Source organism: Pelophylax lessonae, assembly GCF_965119305.1.
Source record: "Pelophylax lessonae genome assembly, chromosome: 11".
NCBI lineage: Eukaryota > Metazoa > Chordata > Amphibia > Anura > Ranidae > Pelophylax > Pelophylax lessonae.
This window is the reverse complement of record NC_138778.1, coordinates 229980749-230000363: the sequence shown is the minus strand read 5'-3', so window position 1 is coordinate 230000363 and position 19615 is coordinate 229980749. Positions and strand designations below refer to the sequence as shown.

General features: G+C 47.1%; 1 protein-coding gene across 1 annotated transcript in view; it reads left to right on the top strand.

The window, feature by feature from the left end:
- Positions 1 to 19615, top strand: part of PREX1 (phosphatidylinositol-3,4,5-trisphosphate dependent Rac exchange factor 1) — a 362103-nt gene that overhangs the window by 202988 nt on the left and 139500 nt on the right. Inside the window, exon 11 of the mRNA XM_082271747.1 lies at positions 13610 to 13710. Coding sequence (XP_082127873.1) covers positions 13610 to 13710 — 101 coding nt within the window. The remainder of the gene's footprint in view (positions 1 to 13609; positions 13711 to 19615) is intronic.

Genomic DNA, 19615 nt, shown 5'->3' with positions numbered 1-19615 from the left:
GTGCTGAGTTCCCGGGTCTGTACACCTGCTGTGCCCATTATGAGGGGTTCCCCCCATCCCTGTGCTGAGTTCCCGGGTCTGTACACCTGTTGTGGCCATTATGAGGGGTTCCCCCCATCCCTGTGCTGAGTTACCATTGTGCCCATTATGAGGGGTTCCCCCCATCCCTGTGCGGAGTTCCTGGGTCTGTACACCTGCTGTGCCCATTATGAGGGGTTAATTTTGTTTATTGAAAAATCTTACAAACAACAACTTATATACAATAAAACCATAATAAATAAATTAATAAATAACATATTTACAAAATAATTAAATATAACTATACAAAACCAAAAACCAAACAAGAACATAATAAATAAACCAAATTGCGCACAGCATAAACCCTACGAGAGAGCCAGACTAAGGAACATCACCGTCACCATGCATGTAGCCTTTTATCAAAAATATATTTTATCTGAAAATCTAGGGGAGTGAAGCAAGGACAGAAAGAAAAGCCGCACACCCCGAGATCAACAGGCAGCAGCTACAGAGTCCTGATATTCCTCCACGCCTTTATCCAGGCCTCCTGCCGCCACCTGTCTTTCTCAAGACCCCGAATCTTCCCAACCTCACCCAGAATGTTCTGCACCACCACCTCAACAGGGAGGATTTTACTCCGTAAGGATACCTGGCACCGTGCACTCCACGTGAAATAACGGACTACTACACTAACTAAAAAAAGTGTTTCCAAATCATAATCCCGGCGAGTCTGGAATGCCCCATACACCCACTCTGCATAACTCATATGGGGGAGGAAGGGTACACTCAGAGCCCTCCCTACCCTCTTGTACACCTCTATATTAAAAGGGCACTGAAGCAAAAAATGATCCATGGACTCCACCGCACCTCCACACTCTACTCTCGGGCAGCCACGATCACTCACAGAGAGAAACTTCAGGTTGCCCTTCACATATAGTTTTCCATGGAAAGCGAGCCAAGCCTGATCCCTAAACTTCATTGGGATTCTCTCCAAATTAATCAAACGCAAACCCTCCCCCAAAACTAGGCTTGGGCAATCCCTTAAGGCCAGTGGTTCGCAAAAAACAGAGCTCATGATCCGCTTCTCAAGAAGTTTCCTTGGAAGAGATCTGATCTCCCCTGCCGTTACTTGCCACTGCCGAAGTATTTTCAAACACGGGGCAACATAAGTCGGGAGCTTATCATGCTTGACCCTCAGGCTTTTCACTGGCCCACCATTTTCCCAGTTTCGCAGAAAGGGCCTAAACCAGGACTGGAAAATACCAACCCACCCAGGCGGTCTCTCTGCCAACATGTTACCAAGGTTGTACTTTACAAACATCAGAGAGAAAAAGACTACAGGGTTGATCATTCCTAGACCACCCTCCCGCCTAGGAAGATAAGTCACACTCCTTTTGACAAGGTTTATTCTGTTTCCCCATAACAGCTGGAAGAAACAACTATAGATCCTGGTATAGAGAGACACTGGCAAAATGCAGACAAAACTGACATACAGAAAAATTGGAATCAGGTAACCTTTGATCAGATCAACCTTTTCCCTTAAGGAAAACCGCCAACTTTTCCAGCTCGCCACCTTGGCATTGGCATTCTCCAGCCTGCTCACCCAATTTGCATGACCATAGTCACCTGGGCCAAATTCAATGCCTAGAACTCTAATTTTTTGTTGGGGCTCCGGGAAGTCATCCGGGAGAACAAAGCTCTCACCTTCCACGCCCATCCAGAAAGCTTCACACTTGTCCTGGTTGACCTTTGAACCTGATGCTTCCGCATACTGCCTTGTCACTGAGACCACCTCCTGCGCTTCCCCAGTCCCAGAGACAAAAACAGAAACGTCATCAGCATAAGCCACAACCTTCAAAGGAGGCTCACCAGCGATGCCCAAAGGTACCCCACACAATGGTCCACTCTCTAGCCTTCTAATGAAGGGGTCGATTGCAAACGCATATAGCAGAGGACTCAAAGGACACCCCTGATGCACACCTGAGCCAACCACAAAGGGCTGCCCAACCCAACCATTAACCAGAGGAAAGCTTTCAGCCCCTTTGTACAAAATCTTGAGCCAATCAATGAAACCCCCCTCCAGGCCATACTTGCCAAGAAGGAGCCATAGGTACTCATGATTAACCCTATCAAAGGCCTTAGCCTGATCCAATGTCAGCAGATATTTACCCCAACCAGCAGCCCTACAACGCTCCAAGGCCTCCCGGACAGCTAACACAGCTGAGAAAGTGCTTCTACCCTGGATTGCGCAGTGCTGGTGATGGGATAACAAATCGCCTGCTCCTGATGATAATCGCCAGAAAAAAATCTTTGCCAGTATCTTTCTATCGACATTAAGAAGGCTAATGGGGCGCCAATTCTCAATCATCGAAGGATCTTTGCCCTTTGACAGAAGAACCACTGCAGATTGCCTCATGGAAGGAGGGAGAGAACCCTCATGCAAACAGCCATTAAAAACCTCCGCAAGGTGTGAAGCCAGGATCTTCTTAAAACATTTATAAAATTCGGCTGTCAAACCATCTGGCCCTGGCGTTTTCCTGATGGCTAGTTTATCAATAGCCTGGATCACCTCATCTGCAGTGATTTCATCTGTCAAATTCATCAAAGGAACAATATTTTCCAGACCTGGCGTAGAGTCCAAAAAACTCAACATCCCTGTCCGATCAAGGTTCTTTCCTCCCAGGAGATCAGCATAGTATGACCTGACGACCTCCAGGATCCCTGACCTAGACTTCGTCAGAGAGCCCGTACTGTCCTTCAGGCCATTGACCGTCTTAACTGCTACGCTCTGTTTACAATTCTGGTAAGGGTCAGGCGAATGGTATTTCCCATAGTCCCTTTCCTGAACCAAAGAGGCGTGCCGGTCATATTGATGGGTCCTCAGGAGGAGCTTCACCTCAGAGATCGCCCCAGAATCTCCTCCATTCGATACAAGGCGGTCAAGTTTCCTCCGCAAACGCTGGTAGGTGATATACTTATCTTGCTGTCTCTTTCTCCCTATGGCCTTGAAAAGCCTAACAGTCCGCTGTTTTATAAGCTCCCACCATTCTGACTTACTGTTGCAAAAGTCTAGGATAGTTACCTGTGCCTGAAAAAATTCCTCAAAGGATTGTCTTACTTCCTCGTCATCCAGGAGGGCCGAATTCAATCTCCAGATACCCCTCCCCCTAGGTGGCACGCCTGAGGCATTCAGAGTCAAATATAGAATACAGTGATCAGAAAACTCCACTGCCCGACAAACAGGTGCCGAAAAAGCAGAGTCCTCCTTTAAAAAAAACCTATCTATCCTACTCTGACTATTACCTCGCTGAAAAGTGAACCCCGTGCTGTCTGGGCAGCGCTTAATGTGCACATCTACCAGACCTGCTTCCCTAACCATTGCATTCAGGAAAAGGCTGTCATAGCCCAGCTTATCTCTGAAACCTCTCCTGTCTTTAGGCCTAGTAATGGTGTTGAAGTCACCTCCAAAGATAACCTGCTGAGCCGTAAAAAGAAAAGGCTTAATCTTTGTAAAGAGGCATTTCCTGTCCCATTTTGTCTGGGGACCATAGATGTTAATCAGGCGCAGGTCCTGCCCCCTCACAGAGACATCCAAAATCATGCATCTCCCAATCTCTACCTCAATTACCCGTCGGCATGTTACCATACCAGAAAAAAGGACCGCAACCCCGCTGTAAGGCTCGGCCGCAAGAGACCAAAAGGAGGGACCACGCTTCCACTCCTTCTTTGCCAGATGTATATCAGCCAGACTACTCAGATGGGTCTCTTGCAAAAACAAAATGTCAGCATCAAACTCGCTGAGCAAAAATAAGGCCATATGACGAGCACTCACTGATTTTAAGCTGGCAACATTAATGGTTGCCACTTTTAACGGAGTGGGAACTGCCATTAGGATAATTGAGGCAGCCGTTTCTTAGCCTGACTACTCTCTCTCCCAGGAGAACCAGTGCGCTTCAATGCACCCTGGGACTCATCATCCATAGAAGACGCCGTACTCAACGAGTCCCATTCATCGTCATCATCTGACAGGACCCCAAACTTATTTTTCAAGGGCAAAACCTTAGGACTTTGGGCAACTGAACACCTTTTTTTTTTTCTTTTGCCCTTCTTCCTTTTCTCCTCCAACCATTCCACATCATCCTTGGACAAACTGCAAATTACAGTCTCCCCACTCTTAGCCTCCCCTTCACCCCCACTCTCCCTTACCTTATCTGCCACCAGGCCAGCCTCTTCACCATTTTCCCCACTCCTCTGCATCCCCTGGTCCCCAATAGAAGCCCTGAAATGTCGAGGGGGTGGGACTGGCACTGCACTTGATGCCCCTGCATCAGCACCTCTTGCGGCCTCTGCAATTTTGGAGGACATAGACACAGAAGGATTGGACACATTCTCGGTAACTGATACATGCAAACGCACAGACTGGGGCACCACAGATTTGGAAGACACTGACACACTGGGAATTGGCACAGACTGGGAAATCACAGACTGGGAAGACACAGGCACACTAGGCAAACGCACAGACTGGGAAGACACAGGCACACTAGGCAAACGCACAGACTGGGAAGACACAGGCACACTGGGCATTGGCACAGACTCAGAGGGAATCGCAGGCACCCTAGCTGCTGAGCTCTGAGCATCCTCCATGTCCAGGCGGAAGAACTCTCTCATGAGCTCAGGCTGGTTATGCATTGCCTCGGGACACTGGCTATAAGGATGCCCAACCGAATTGCACAAGTTGCACCTTATAATGTTGCAATCCTTTGCCAAATGCCCTAAATCCTGACACAGAGAGCATTTCATCACTGGACAGGAGGATGCAAAGTGCCCTTTATCCCCACATTTATTACACAGTTTTGGCTGGCCTGGATAAAAGATGGTCAGCCTGTCCCTTCCCAGGAAAGCTGAGGATGGCAGATGCTGGATGACATTATCCATGACTTTTAGTTTTAGCTGCACAGACCATCCCCCCGTCCATATTCCTCGGTCATCCATAATTTTGTGTAAGGGGCTCAGGATGTCTCCATATCTCCTCAGCCATACAGATAAATCCCCTTGTGGTATGGACTCATTGCGCACAAGAATCGTCACCATTTTAATAAGTGGCTGACGTGACACAACTTTGGGGATGAGCCCTCTCCAGTCCGGCAGGCTCCTACACACATGCTCATATTTCTCCCAAAATATGTCCAAAGACTCCGGACGGATAAAGGACAAATCATACTCATAGGAGCCGGTCGGACTGATCAGGGCGAAGATATCTTCGGGTCTAAACCCCATCTGCAGAATCTTATCAACCACAGCTCTCCTATATGGGGGAATACCTTCGCCTTCCCATCTGAGCTGAACCACATTCCTCCTTTTAAATAGTGAGGAAGATAAACCATTTCCATGCTCCCCCCTACCAGATCCTGTAGCAGCACCAGCATAGGTTTTCCTCCCAGACATACCAGTAATTACAGCATTGTCCTTAGACACAGCCACACCTGCTGACAAGGAGCCTGAAACATCCCTTGCAGTCTTTGGAGCAGCAGAGACAAGACCCACCCCTTCCCCCTTCTCAAAGCACTCAGCTGCTTTCCTGGGTTCAATCACAGTTTTTTTAACTGCAGAATCCCCAACAGTTGTAGCACTACTGCTCCCAGCATCTCCTGCACCATTTTCAGGAACAACAGCTTTATCTGGGTCAGGAAAAGCCTTTGCAATGTCCGTGGTGCTCCTCTCTGCAGACACTTCAACCAAAAGCTCAAAGTTATTTTCAGTTTTCCCACCAATCGCATTTAAAGTTTTTTTAGCAGGTGCATCAGGTTGCACTGCATGCTGCACATTGTCTATGGGTGTGGGCTGACAGCCCATAGCACTACAACCCTCAGCAAGCACATTGTCATTAAAGTTCACATCACCACCTTGCACACACACTGTACCTGCTTGCTGTGTTGTTACCTCTGCAGTGTCATGGCTGATGGTGGGATCAAACTTCCTCCTGGTTGTTGCAGGCTTCATGGTGAATGTTCCTCTCTCCACAGGTCTCTCTTTCATAGGGCGAGGAACGGTATCCATCTCCTCATCTGAGGAATCCGCAGAAAAATGTAACTTTCTTCCATCCAGAGGGGTTTCCAGCTCAGCGATGAACTCCAACATGCCAGTACCCCCCTCAACCTCCTGCTCAGATGTTCCACATTGCTGCTGCAGAGGGAGGGAGACAGAGGCCTCCGCCATTGGGGGCTCAGCAGATGTCTGAGGTGTTGAAGAGCTGGGCTCATCCTCCGGGCCCACTTTCTCACTCTCTGCTGACTCTGTCGGTACCTGCATCTCTTCACTGGCTGGGTCACTCTCCATGCTGGAAACGGTTCCTCTCCTCATACGGCTGAAACGTTCCTCATTCCTGTATTTTTCCTTAAAAGCTCCGCTACTTTCCTTCAGAGAGCTCACCAACTCTTTCTGCTTCCTCAAAGCTTGCTCCAAGTCCTTTAATTCAGGCCTCAGAGCCGGTCTCTTCTTACTGTACAGTTTGGCACAATACAACTTTTTCTTTTTAAATTCAGTTTTTAAAGCTGCCAATTTCTCCTCCTCTTTCTCAATCCTTGTCAGCTTGTCCACAATCCTCCGTCTAAAGGTAGATAGGGATTCACCCCTCCTTGGGCCGAGCTCCATGTCTTCCATAGGCTGAGGCCTAGTCTCAGGCCTATCCAGGGGGCCCCCCCCGGGGTCCTCCCCAGGATCCAGCATCCCTCCTGGGGCAGAGAAACAACTCTAGCCCCTGGCTTCTGGAAGCACACGAGCTAAGGAATCAGCAACCTCACACCTCGCTGTCAGGGAGTGGAATGGCAGTTTCCCACCATCCCTGTGCTGAGTTCCCGGGTCTGTACACCTGCTGTGCCCATTATGAGGGGTTCCCACCATCCCTGTGCTGAGTTCCTGGGTCTGTACACCTGCTGTGCCCATTATGAGGGGTTCCCACCATCCCTGATGGACTTGTATTCATTTTATGGCGCTGGGATATGCAGTACCCCTCAGAAATGGGGAATCTTACTTCTGGGAGTGTCCAGCAGAGAAGGGTTCCATTCACAGGACACATTTTTTCTTACACCGATAATTATCCTGACACCTGCCATCATGACACACCGCTCCCCATCTGGCTTTTGTAGGAGAAGTTCCTTTTTTTAGGGTTGTCGTCTCTTTAAGTCTGTGGTCGGCCGGGTGCTGCGCTGGCGCGGGATTTGACGTCATGCTGTAAACACATTTACTGGACGCTGTTTCTCATTCAGCACAAGCAGCTCGCCGAGTTAAAAGGAATCTTTCATTTTAATAATGGCAGGAAGTGGCTTCCCATGAAATGGATTTTCCTCACAGGGAGCGGGGGGGGCGATGGCAGATGGGGGGGGGGGGGATATTTGGTCTCGGCTAATTATAAATGGGAATGGGAAGACGTTTGATGCCGAGTATTAGAGAGCGCTCAGTACTGGAGACGTCCTCTGCTCCCGATGTGTTGTGACAGAGCGTGTGACAACGCCGAATGGTGTCCTGATGTCCGTGACGGTGGAGAATCGCTGTGTCATCAGACCAGAACTGGCTCCAGAAGAAGACACAACACCGGACCTGGAGGAGTCATTCACTGACACCAACAATGACACTGCCCTCATCAAACCAGTCCTGTGCCATAGATTAGGACCAGGGGACACCAAGAGCAATTGTCTAACATGGTGGGACGGAGAACCGGCCTCCATCAATCTATTCCAGGAATATATGACTCCGGGGACCATCCCAGCACCCAACCCAAACCTATTCATCAATGCCTTGGCCAAAACCACCAGCAGATGTATCTATCCAAAGCTTCCCACACCTCTATGGATCTGGACACATTCCTTAGCATAGTTACCCCCCCCCCCTTCCCTTCTCAAATCAACTGCACTGGACACCAACTCAAGACGAGAACTTCCACCCTATCACTCCACCATCTTTAGTCTAGACGAGAAAACCTCCACCCTATCACTCCACGATCATTACTCTAGACGAGAGAACTTCCACCCTATCACTCCACCATCTTTAGTCTAGCCGAGAGAACTTCCACCCTATTTCTCCACCATCTTTAGTCTAGACAAGAAAACTTCCACCCTATTACTCCACCATCTTTAGTCTAGACAAGAGAACTTCCACCCTATCACTCCACCATCTTAATCTAGCCGAGAGAACTTCCACCCTATCACTCCACCATCTTTAGTCTAGACGAGAAAACTTCCACCCTATCACTCCACCTTCTTTATTCTAGACGAGAGAACTTCCACCCTATCACTCCACCATCTTTACTCTAGATGAGAAAACTTCCACCCTATCACTCCACCATCTTTAGTCTAGACAAGAGAACTTCCACCCTATCACTAAGAGAACTTCCACCATATCACTCCACCATCTTTAGTCTAGACGAGAGAACTTCCACCCTATCACTCCACCATCTTTACTCTAGATGAGAAAACTTCCACCCTATCACTCCGCCATCTTTAGTCTAGATGAGAAAACTTCTACCCTATCACTCCGCCATCTTTAGTTTAGATGAGAAAACTTCTACCCTATCACTCCGCCATCTTTAGTCTAGGCGAGAGAACTTCCACCCTATCACTCCACCATCTTTAGTCTAGCCGAAAGAAATTCCACCCTATCACTCCACCATCTTTATTCTGGACAAGAAACCTTACACCCTATCACTCCACCATCTTTAGTCTAGACGAGAAAACTTCCACCCTATCACTCCACCATCTTTATTCTAGACAAGAGAACTTCCACCCTATCACTCCACCATCTTTAGTCTAGCCGAGAGACCTTCCACCCTATCACTCCACCATCTTTAGTCTAGACAAGAGAACTTCCACTCTATCACTCCACCATCTTTAGTCTAGACGAGAGAACTTCCATCCTATTACTCTACCATCTTTATTCTGGACAACAGACCTTCCACCCTATCATTCCACCATCTTTAGTCTAGACATGAGAACTTCCACCCTATCACTCCACCATCTTTAAGCTGGCTACACACTATACGTCTTTTTTATAATTTTCTTGTACAACCTTCCTTTAGATTTACCAAAACTGTATAATATGAGGTCAAACCTAAATACTTTCAGTTTGTATGCAGTCAGGCCGGCCCTTATACTACATAGTTGAAGGTATATCTAAAGGAAATGAAACAACAAAAGTTGTATAATGTGTATCCAGCTTTAGTGTAGACGAGAGAACTTCCACCCTATCACTCCACCATCTTTAGTCTAGAGGAGAGAACGTCCACCCTATCACTCCGCCATCTTTAGTCTAGACGAGAAAACTTCCACCCTATCACTCCACCATCTTTAGTCTAGCCGAGAGAACTTCCACCCTATCACTTCACCATCTTTAGTCTAGACAAGAGAACTTCCACCCTATCACTCCACCATCTTTAGTCTAGAGGAGAGAACTTCTACCCTATCACTCCACCATCTTTAGTCTAGACGAGAGAACTTCCACCCTATCACTCCACCATCTTTAGTCTAGACGAGAAAACTTCCACCCTATCACTCCACCATCTTTAGTCTGGACAAGAGAACTTCCACCCTATCACTCCACCATCTTTAGTCTAGACAAGAGAACTTCCACCCTATCACTCCACCATCTTTAGTCTAGACAAGAGAACTTCCACCCTATCACTCCACCATCTTTAGTCTAGACGAGAGAACTTCCACCCTATCACTCCACCATCTTTAGTCTAGACAAGAGAACTTCCACCCTATCACTCCGCCATCTTTAGTCTAGCTGAGAGAACTTCCACCATATCACTCCACCATCTTTACTCTAGATGAGAGAACTTCCACCCTATCACTCCACCATCTTTAGTCTAGCTGAGAGAACTTCCACCCTATCACTCCACCATCTTTAGTCTAGATGAGAGAACTTCCACCCTATCACTCCACCATCTTTACTCTAGATGAGAGAACTTTCACCCTATCACTCCACCATCTTTAGTCTAGCCGAGAGAACTTCCACCCTATCACTCCACCATCTTTAGTCTAGACAAGAGAACTTCCACCCTATCACTCCACCATCTTTAGTCTAGACGAGAGAACTTCCACCCTATCACTCCACCATCTTTAGTCTAGACAAGAGAACTTCCACCCTATCACTCCACCATCTTTAGTCTAGACGAGAGAACTTCCACCCTATCACTCCACCATCTTTACTCTAGGCGAGAGAACTTCCACCCTATCACTCCACTATCTTTACTCTAGATGAGATCTTCCACCCTTTCACTCCATCTTCACTCTAGAGGAGAGCATTTCCACCCTAGCACTACACCATCTTGACTGTAGATAAGATAACCTCCACCCTATTACTCCACCATCTTTACTCTAAGGCAGAGAACTTCCACCTTCTCACGCCACCATCTTTACTCTAGATGAGAGAAATGTCACTCTATCACTCCACCATCTTTACTCTAGATGAGAGAACTTTCACCTTATCACTCCAACACCCTTAGTCTAGACGAGAGAACTTTCACCCTATCACTCCACCATCTTTACTCTAGACGAGAGAACTTCCACCCTATCACTCCACCATCTTTACTCTAGACGAGAGAACTTCCTCCCTATCACTCTACCATATTTACTCTAGACGAGAGAGCTTCCACCCTTTCACTCCATCTTTACTCTAGAGGAGAGAATTTCCACCCTAGCACTACACCATGTTAACTATAGAAAAGATAACCTCCACCCTATTACTCCACCATCTTTACTCTAAACCAAAGAACTTCCACCTTCTCACTTCACCATCTTTACTCTAGACTAGAACTTCCACCCTTTCATTCCACCATCTTTATTCTAAACGAGAGTACTTCCATCCAATAACTCCACCATCTTTAGACGAGAGAACTTCCACACCATCTTTAAATGAAAGAGCCCCCACTCTATCACTCCACCATCTTTAGTCGATAGAGCTTCCACCCTATCACTCCACCATCTTTAGATGGGAGAGCTTCCACCCTATCACTCCACCAACTTTAGATGGGAGAGCTTCCACCCTATCGCTCCAGCCTCTTTACTCTAGACAAGAGACCTTCCACTTGCAGTATGGGAAATTTGCTTTAAGGTACACTAATTGTATAGGCCAGTGATCTCCAAACTGTGGCCCGACGGGCAGATGTGGCCCTTTGCTTGCCTTTATCTGGCCCTTGGGGCACTGTTCCCTTAACTGACACCAATGTTAGAGGGCACCGTTCCCCCTACTCACACAACAATGGGGCAATTAAAACCAAACATGCAGTACTGATGTTAGGGAATTTTCTACTCCCACTGGCCATAGTCCGGTCCCCGTATGCCTGAACTGGCCCTTTGCTTAGAAAGTTTGGAGTCCCCTGTTTTAGGCAGTCTTTATCCTTGCTGAACTCGGTGATGTATGATTCTGATGGTATGCTGTCTGCACCAGAGTCACAAAATAACTAACAAAAAAACTTGCCACGTATCCTAATACACCACAGAGTCTCACTTCAATCAGTGCCCAGTGCGATTGGATATGTGAACATAAGCTGATGTATAGGATGTGCTGGTCACCTGATTTATAGAATATGATGGGCACCTGATTTATAGGATATGATGGGCACCTGATTTATAGGATATGATGGGCACCTGATTTATAGGATATGATGGGCACCTGATTTATAGAATATGATGGGCACTTGATTTATAGAATATGATGGGCACCTGATTTATAGGATATGATGGGCCCCTAATGTGTAGCATATGCTGGGCACCTGATTTATCGGATATGAGAGGCCCCTAATGTTTAGTCGAGAAAGGGCACCTGATTTATAGCATATGATGGGCCCCTAATGTGTAGTGTATGATGGGCCCCTAATGTGTAGTGTATGAAGGGCCCCTAATGTGTAGTGTAGGATGGGCACCTGATTTATAGGATATGCTGAGCCCCTAATGTGTAACGTATGCTGGGCACCTGTTTTATAGGATATGATGGGCCTCTAATGTGTAGTATACGATGGGCACTGGATTTATAGGCTATCATAGACCCCTAATGGGTAGTATAAGATGGGCACCTGATTTATAGGATATGATGGGCCTCTATTGTGTAGGATATGATGGGCCCCTAATGTGTAGGATATGATGGGCACCTGGTTTATAGAATATGATAGGCCCCTAATGTAGAGTATATGATGGGCCCCTAATGTGTAGTATATTATTGGCACCTGGTTTATAAGATATGATAGGCCCCTAATGTGTAGTAAATGATGGGCCCCTAATGTGTAGTATATGATGGCACCTGGTTTATAGGCTATGATGGGCCCCGTTATGTGTAATATATGATGGGCACATGGTTTATAGGATATGATGTGCCCCTAATGTGTAAAATATGATGGGCCCCTAATGTGTAAAATATGATGGGCCTCTAATGTGTAGTATATAATGGGCTCCTAATGTATACTATATGATGGGAATTTGGTTTATAGGATATGATGGGCCCCTAATGTGTAGTATATGATGGGCACCTGGTTTATAGGCTATGATGGGCTCCTAATGCATAGGCTATAATGAGCACCTGGTTTATAGAATATGATGGGCCCTTTATGTGTAGGACATGAGGGGCCCCTAAGGGTGATACATACATGTTCCTCACATATACTGTAGTCTACATGAAATAAGACTTAGTTGTCATCCATGGACGGGATCCTGGGAAATAATGAAACCACAAAGCGAAGTCTGTTCATCTTTGCTAAGGGGATCAAAAAGTCCTCCAGAGACACATATGGTTCACAGGCAACTGGAAGAGGGGGGCCAGAGCCGGGGAAACATCACAGACACGAATGTTCACAGTCTTTTTACTGACACTTTACTGACGAGACAGAACAATTTCTGGATTTGTATCAGAGAATGAAGATCCTTTTATCTTCAATGAAGGGGTGGCACAGGAAATTGTCATTATTTCTTATTGTGTGCCAACGGAAGGCCAACCTTGTGTCCCAATGGCAGGTCAACCTTGTGTCCCAATGGCAGGTCAATCTTGTGTCCCAATGGAAGGCCAACCTTGTGTCCCAATGGAAGGCCAACCTTGTGTCCCAATGGAAGGCCAACCTTGTGTCCCAATGACAGGTCAACCTTGTGTCCCAATGGAAGGCCAACCTTGTGTCCCAATGGCAGTTCAACCTTGTGTCCCAATGGCAGGTCAACCTTGTGTCCCAATGGCAGGTCTACCTTGTGTCCCAATGGCAGGTCAACCTTGTGTCCCAATGGAAGGCCGACCTTGTGTCCCAATGGAAGGCCAACCTTGTGTCCCAATGGAAGGCCGACCTTGTGTCCCAATGGAAGGCCGACCTTGTGTCCCAATGGAAGGCCAACCTTAATATATCCATAATAAGTCACCAATAGGAAGATACAACCACTGCTCCATTGTAGGTCATAGCGAGCCTATGTAATATGGGCCCTGTAATCTTATGGGCCCCCCCAGGTCACTCTGTCCTATGCATCCACTCTGGTCACTTCCTAACATTATACTTCATGGAGAACCAGTCTAATGAAGGAATACATTTCCTGCCTGTAACTTGTCACATTCTGTGTCCCCGCAGTGAATTGGTCTCCTGGCTGATGGAGAACGGAGAGATCGGCAAGCCGGAGGAAGGGGTCAACCTGGGCCAAGCTCTGCTGGAGAACGGCATCATCCACCATGGTGAGTTCTCCGGGACTCTACACCCCAAAGTTCTGTCTTCCAGCTAATCAGCATGTATCATGAATGGAGGTCAAAAGCCAACACTTTTTTTAAACTGTGGATGGAGTAGAGTAGGGATCCTCAAACTACGGCCCTCCAGCTGTTGGGGAACTACACATCCCATGAAGCATTGTAAAACTCTGACGTTCACAGACATGACCAGGCTTGATGGGAATTGTAGTTCCTGAACAACTGGAGGACCATAGTTTGAAGACCGCTGGAGTAGAGAATGGTTTAAACTTCTAAAGTTCTAAACCTTCCATACTGAGGCTACCTAGACTCACCGGCCACTTTTCTAGGTACACCTGTTCAATTGCTTGATAACACAAATTGCTAATCAGCCAATCACATCGCAGCAACTCAATGCCTTTAGGCATCTAATTGTGGTGGAACCATCCTGCCTTGTATCACCGGTTCAGGCTGGTGGTGGTGTAATGGTGTGGGGGAGGAGGAGGGGGGGGGGGGACGGTTCAGGCTGAAGGTGGGGGTGCAATGGTGTGGGGGGAGTGGGGGGGGGTAACGGTTCAGGCTGGTGATGATGTAATGGTGTGGGGGGGGGGGTAACGGTTCAGGCTGGTGGTGGTGGTGTAATGGAGTGGGGGGGGGGGGGGGTAACGGTTCAGGCTGGTGGTGGTGGTGTAATGGTGTGGGGGGAGGAGGGGGGGGTAACGGTTCAGGCTGGTGGTGGTGGTGTAATGATGTGGGGGGGGGGGGGTAACGGTTCAGGCTGGAGGTGTAATGGTTTGGGGGAGGAGGGGGTAATGGTTCAGGCTGGTGGTGGTGTAATGGTGTGGGGGAGTGGGTTAACGGTTCAGGCTGGTGATGGTGGTGTAATGGTGGGGGGGGGGGGGGGGGTAAGGTTCAGGCTGGTGATGGTGGTGTAATGGTGGGGGGGGGTAAGGTTCAGGCTGGTGATGGTGGTGTAATGGTGGGGGGGGGGGTAAGGTTCAGGCTGGTGGTGGTGGTGTATTGGTGTGGGGGAAGGAGAGGGGGGTAATGGTTCTGGCTGGTGGTGGTGGTGTAATGGTGTGGAGGAGGGGGGGGGGAGGGGGTAAAGGTTCAGGCTGGTGGTGGTGGTGTAATGGTGTGGAGGAGGGGGGGGGAGGGGGTAAAGGTTCAGGCTGGTGGTGGTGGTGTATTGGTGTGGGGGAAGGAGAGGGGGGTAACGGTTCAGGCTGGTGATGGTGGTGTAATGGTGGGGGGGGGGGGTAAGGTTCAGGCTGGTGGTGGTGGTGTATTGGTGTGGGGGAAGGAGAGGGGGGTAATGGTTCTGGCTGGTGGTGGTGTAATGGTGTGGAGGAGGAGGGGGGAGGGGGTAAAGGTTCAGGCTGGTGGTGGTGGTGTAATGGTGTGGAGGAGAGGGGGGAGGGGGTAAAGGTTCAGGCTGGTGGTGGTGGTGTAATGGGGTGGGGGGGTCTTGGCACACTTTGGACTCCTTAGTACCAATTGAGCATTATTTAAACGCCACGGCCTACCTGAGTATTTTTGCTGACCATGTCCATCCCTTTATGACTACAGTGTCCCCATCTTCTGATGGCTCCTTCCAGCAGGATAATGCACCATGTCACAAAGCTCCAATCATCTCACCACTGGTTTCTTCACCATGACAATGAGTTCACCGTCCTCCAATGGCCTCCACACTCACCACATCTCATCCAATAGAGCACCTTTGGGATGTGGTGGAATGTGAGATTGGCATCATGTCACTATGGAGCAAAATCTCTGAGGAACGTTTCCAACACCTTGTTGTATCTATGCCACCAAGAATGAGGGCAAAAGGGGGTCCAACCCGCTAATAGCAAGGTGTACCTAATAAAGTGGCCGGTGACACACATGGATTTTTCTTTCCACATTACCAGTATGAATGGGTGAATCTGCTCTGCTGGCTGTTATATGCAAGACTAGGTGGAGGGGAGGCGTTGGATGCGTCCCTCTACCAATAGACTTGAGGTCCTTATGCTGGCCATAGATGGGATTCCCCCATCCATACAGGAGCAGTATAGATAGAGGAATCCTGATCCAACACAAATGTTCCAACAAGCCTGTTCATGAGAAGTTGATCATCAGATGGACTTCTCAGACGTGGGAACAGCCATAGATGGGTCGAAATTCAGGCAGCCGTATTTCAATCTACAGTATCAACCAAAAGTAAGTACACCCCTCAAATTTCTGTAAATATTTTATTCTATCTTTTCATGTGACAACACTGAAGAAATGACACTTTGCTACAATGTAAAGTAGTGAGTGTACAGCTTGTATAACAGTGTAAATTTGCTGTCCCCTCAAAATAACTCAACACACAGCCATTAATGTCTAAACCGCTGGCAACAAAAGTGAGGACACCCCTAAGTGAAAATGTCCAAGTTGGGCGCAATTAGCCATTTTCCCTCCCCGGTGTCATGTGACTCGTTAGTGTTACAAGGTCTCAGGTGTGAATGGGGAGGAGGTGTGTTATATTTGGTGTTATCGCTCTCACTCTCTTATAATGGTCACTGGAAGTTCCACATGGCACCTCATGGCAAAGAACTCTCTGAGGATCTGAAAAAAAGACATTAATGGCTGTGTGTTGAGTTATTTTGAGGGGACAGTAAATTTACACTGTTATACAAGCTGTACACTCACTACTTTACATTGTAGCAAAGTCTCATTTCTTCAGTGTTGTCACATGAGAAGATAGAATAAAATATTTACAAAAATGTGAGGGGTGTACTTACTTTTGTGAGATACTGTGTCTGTGGCCAGCTTTAGTGGAGCCAAATGGGTTGGGTTGGGCTAATGACCACAATCATATCTTCATACCTCTCCTGTATGTTGGTGAGATGTCCATTGTCAGGGGTGGGATGTCCTTGTTATCCCCCTGCGTGAGACGGTTATTGTAGACGCGCGGCGCCCCCCATACGATGGGTGATATCGGAGATATTTGCACTGTATAGAGACATAAACATGAACTTCTGGAGGGAGCCGGCTGTTGTCTAGACGGACGCTATAAATACAAACACACAGCAATGTAAACATCCTTCATCCAGGGGAAATCCTGGCATCTTCTATTCACTGCGTTTCCTCTCCTTCGTTCCTATACACGGCGCGCAGCGACAACGCAGACATTGTATACCGTATGGAGGGCGCGGTCTCACCCCCTACTCATATTATTCATTTTATTTATTTATTTTATTATTTATTTATTATTACTATTTATTTATTTTATTTATTCATTTTATTTATTATTTTTTTTATTATTTATTTATTTTATTTATTCATTTTATTTATTATTATTTATTTATTTTATTTATTCATTTTACCATTCGCTTTGTATTACGCTCACAGCTATTCATGTTCATTCTGGAACTCTTCTTCATCCAGTTGTTGCTGATGGAGATAAATCTGAAATCTATGGCTGTGCACGCAACTCGGCGGGGCTGACAACACCGCTTGGGATTGCAGTGCAGCAGAGCATGAGAGGGGGGGGTGTCCTGTGGTCCAGCAGAAGAAAACCGGACAGGGCTGATACCACTGCTTGACTGGAAGAGCAGAAAATGTCAGTTGATCCTGCCAGATATCCAGTGAGCTCCTGACTTCCTGTAGTGAGCTGACAATGCTGCCTCTGCTGCACTGAAATCCCAAGCAGTGTTGTTAGCCCCGCCTAAGTTCCCATCTGCCGGACTACAGAACACCTCCCCCAAGTCATTATCTAAATGAAATATAGTGGAGGTGCTCTGTAGTCTGGCAGTGGAGAACTGTGCAGGGCTGACAACACTGCAGTGCAGCAGAGGCAGCGTTGTCAGCTCACTACAGGAAGTTAGGAGCTCATTGGATATCTGGCAGGATCAACTGACATTTTCTGCTCTGGCAGTCAAGCAGTGGTATCAGCCCTGTCCGGTTTTCTTCTGCTGGACTACAGGACACCTCTCAAATCTCTTCTTCTCCTTAACATGGGAAGGAGGAGTTTTGTAGTCCAGCAGAATACTTAGCAACACTGCTTGGGATTTCAGTGATCTGTCTGTGTACGCAGGGCCATAATGGGGGAATCCGATAATGTACTTTGCAATTTGAAGATGCAGAAGGAGGCCCGGCAGGGAGGGAATTGTAGATTGCTGTAGCGCCCTCCTGCTCCATTACAGACTGAGAATTTCCCAGAATTGATCCCCAGTTGGGCCAGAGATCTGACCTGTTGGATCCACTTGGAGTCAGACCAGATCTGATTGTATTGAGGGCTGAGTCATCTGTGATCTGGCCTGTTGGTTCCAAATGGAGTCAGACCAGATCTGATTGTATGGAGGGCTATGTCTCCTGTGATCTGGCCTGTTGGGTCCACATGGAGTCAGAGCTGATCCGATTGTATTAAGGGGTGAGTCTCCTGTGATCTGGCCTGTTGGATCCACATGGAGTCAGACCAGATCTAATTGTATGGAGGGATGAGCCCGCTGTGATCTGGCCTGTTGGGTCCAAATGGAGTCAGACCAGATCTGATTGTATGGAGGGCTGAGTCTCCTGTGATCTGGCCTGTTGGATCCACATGGAGTCAGACCAGATCTAATTGCATTGAAGGCTGAGACTGCTGCGGTCGAAGAATTTTCCTCCCCTGTCAGCTGCTCGGTCTTGTGAAATCTATTGTGAAATCTCTCTGACTTCTTTGTTTGCTGCCTGTCGAGTAAATTATTTATCTGCACTGAGACATTTTATCATCTGGTTGTGCCACTCATCCGCATCAAGAGAGACGGCGCCCCCTACAGCTCTCAGTACCGGGCACACAGACATTCATATATATCCTCTATATACATTGTGTCTTGTATTTCCACCTCTGCAAACACATCTGAGAACCCCTGGCACTGTGTGTGTGTTATGTGTTCCCATACACACTGCATACCTACAAATCATTCCAAAATATCTCTTCCCTTTGGAGCAGCTTTACACATAGGACTCCATAGGCAGCCTGGATTGTTCAGAATCATCTGCATTGTGCTGATTTAGGGACATTTCGGGGACAGACGGGACTGAAATGCATCAGCAATCCCCTAACCATGAGATCTTTAACCCTTTTTTAGGACAGATATTCCTGTACATCTAGTTCACAACTGATAATGAGATCTGAAGGCTCAGAACACACACAGGGTTAACTATAGTAAGTAGAGAACTGATGATGAGATCTGGCAGCTCAGTACACACATGGTTAATTATAGTAAGTAGAGAACTGATGATGAGATCTGACAGCTCAATACACACAGGGTTAATTATAGTAAATAGAGAACTGATAATGAGATCTGACAGCTCAGTACACACAGAGTTAATTATAGTAAGTAGAGAACGGATGATGAGATCTGACAGCTCAGCACACACAGGGTTAATTATAGTAAATAGAGAACTGATAATGAGATCTGACAGCTCAGTACACACAGGGTTAATTATAGTAAGTAGAAAACCGATAATGAGATCTGACAGCTTAGTGCACACACAGGGTTAATTATAGTAAGTAGAGAACTGATAATGAGATCTGACAGCTCAGTACACAAATAGGGTTAACTATAGTAAGTCAAGAACTGATAATGAGATCTGACAGCTCAGTACACACAGGGTTAACTATAGTAAATAGAGAACTGATAATGTGATCTGGCAGCTCAGTACACACAGGGTTAATTATAGTAAATAGAGAACTGATAATGAGATCTGACAGCTCAGCACACACAGGGTTAACTATAGTAAATAGAGAACTGATAATGAGATCTGGCAGCTCAGTACACACACAGGGTTAATCATAGTAAGTAGAGAACTGATAATGTGATCTGGCAGCTCAGTGCACACACAGGGTTAATTATAGTAAATAGAGAACTGATAATGAAATCTGACAGCTCAGTACACACAGGGTTAACTA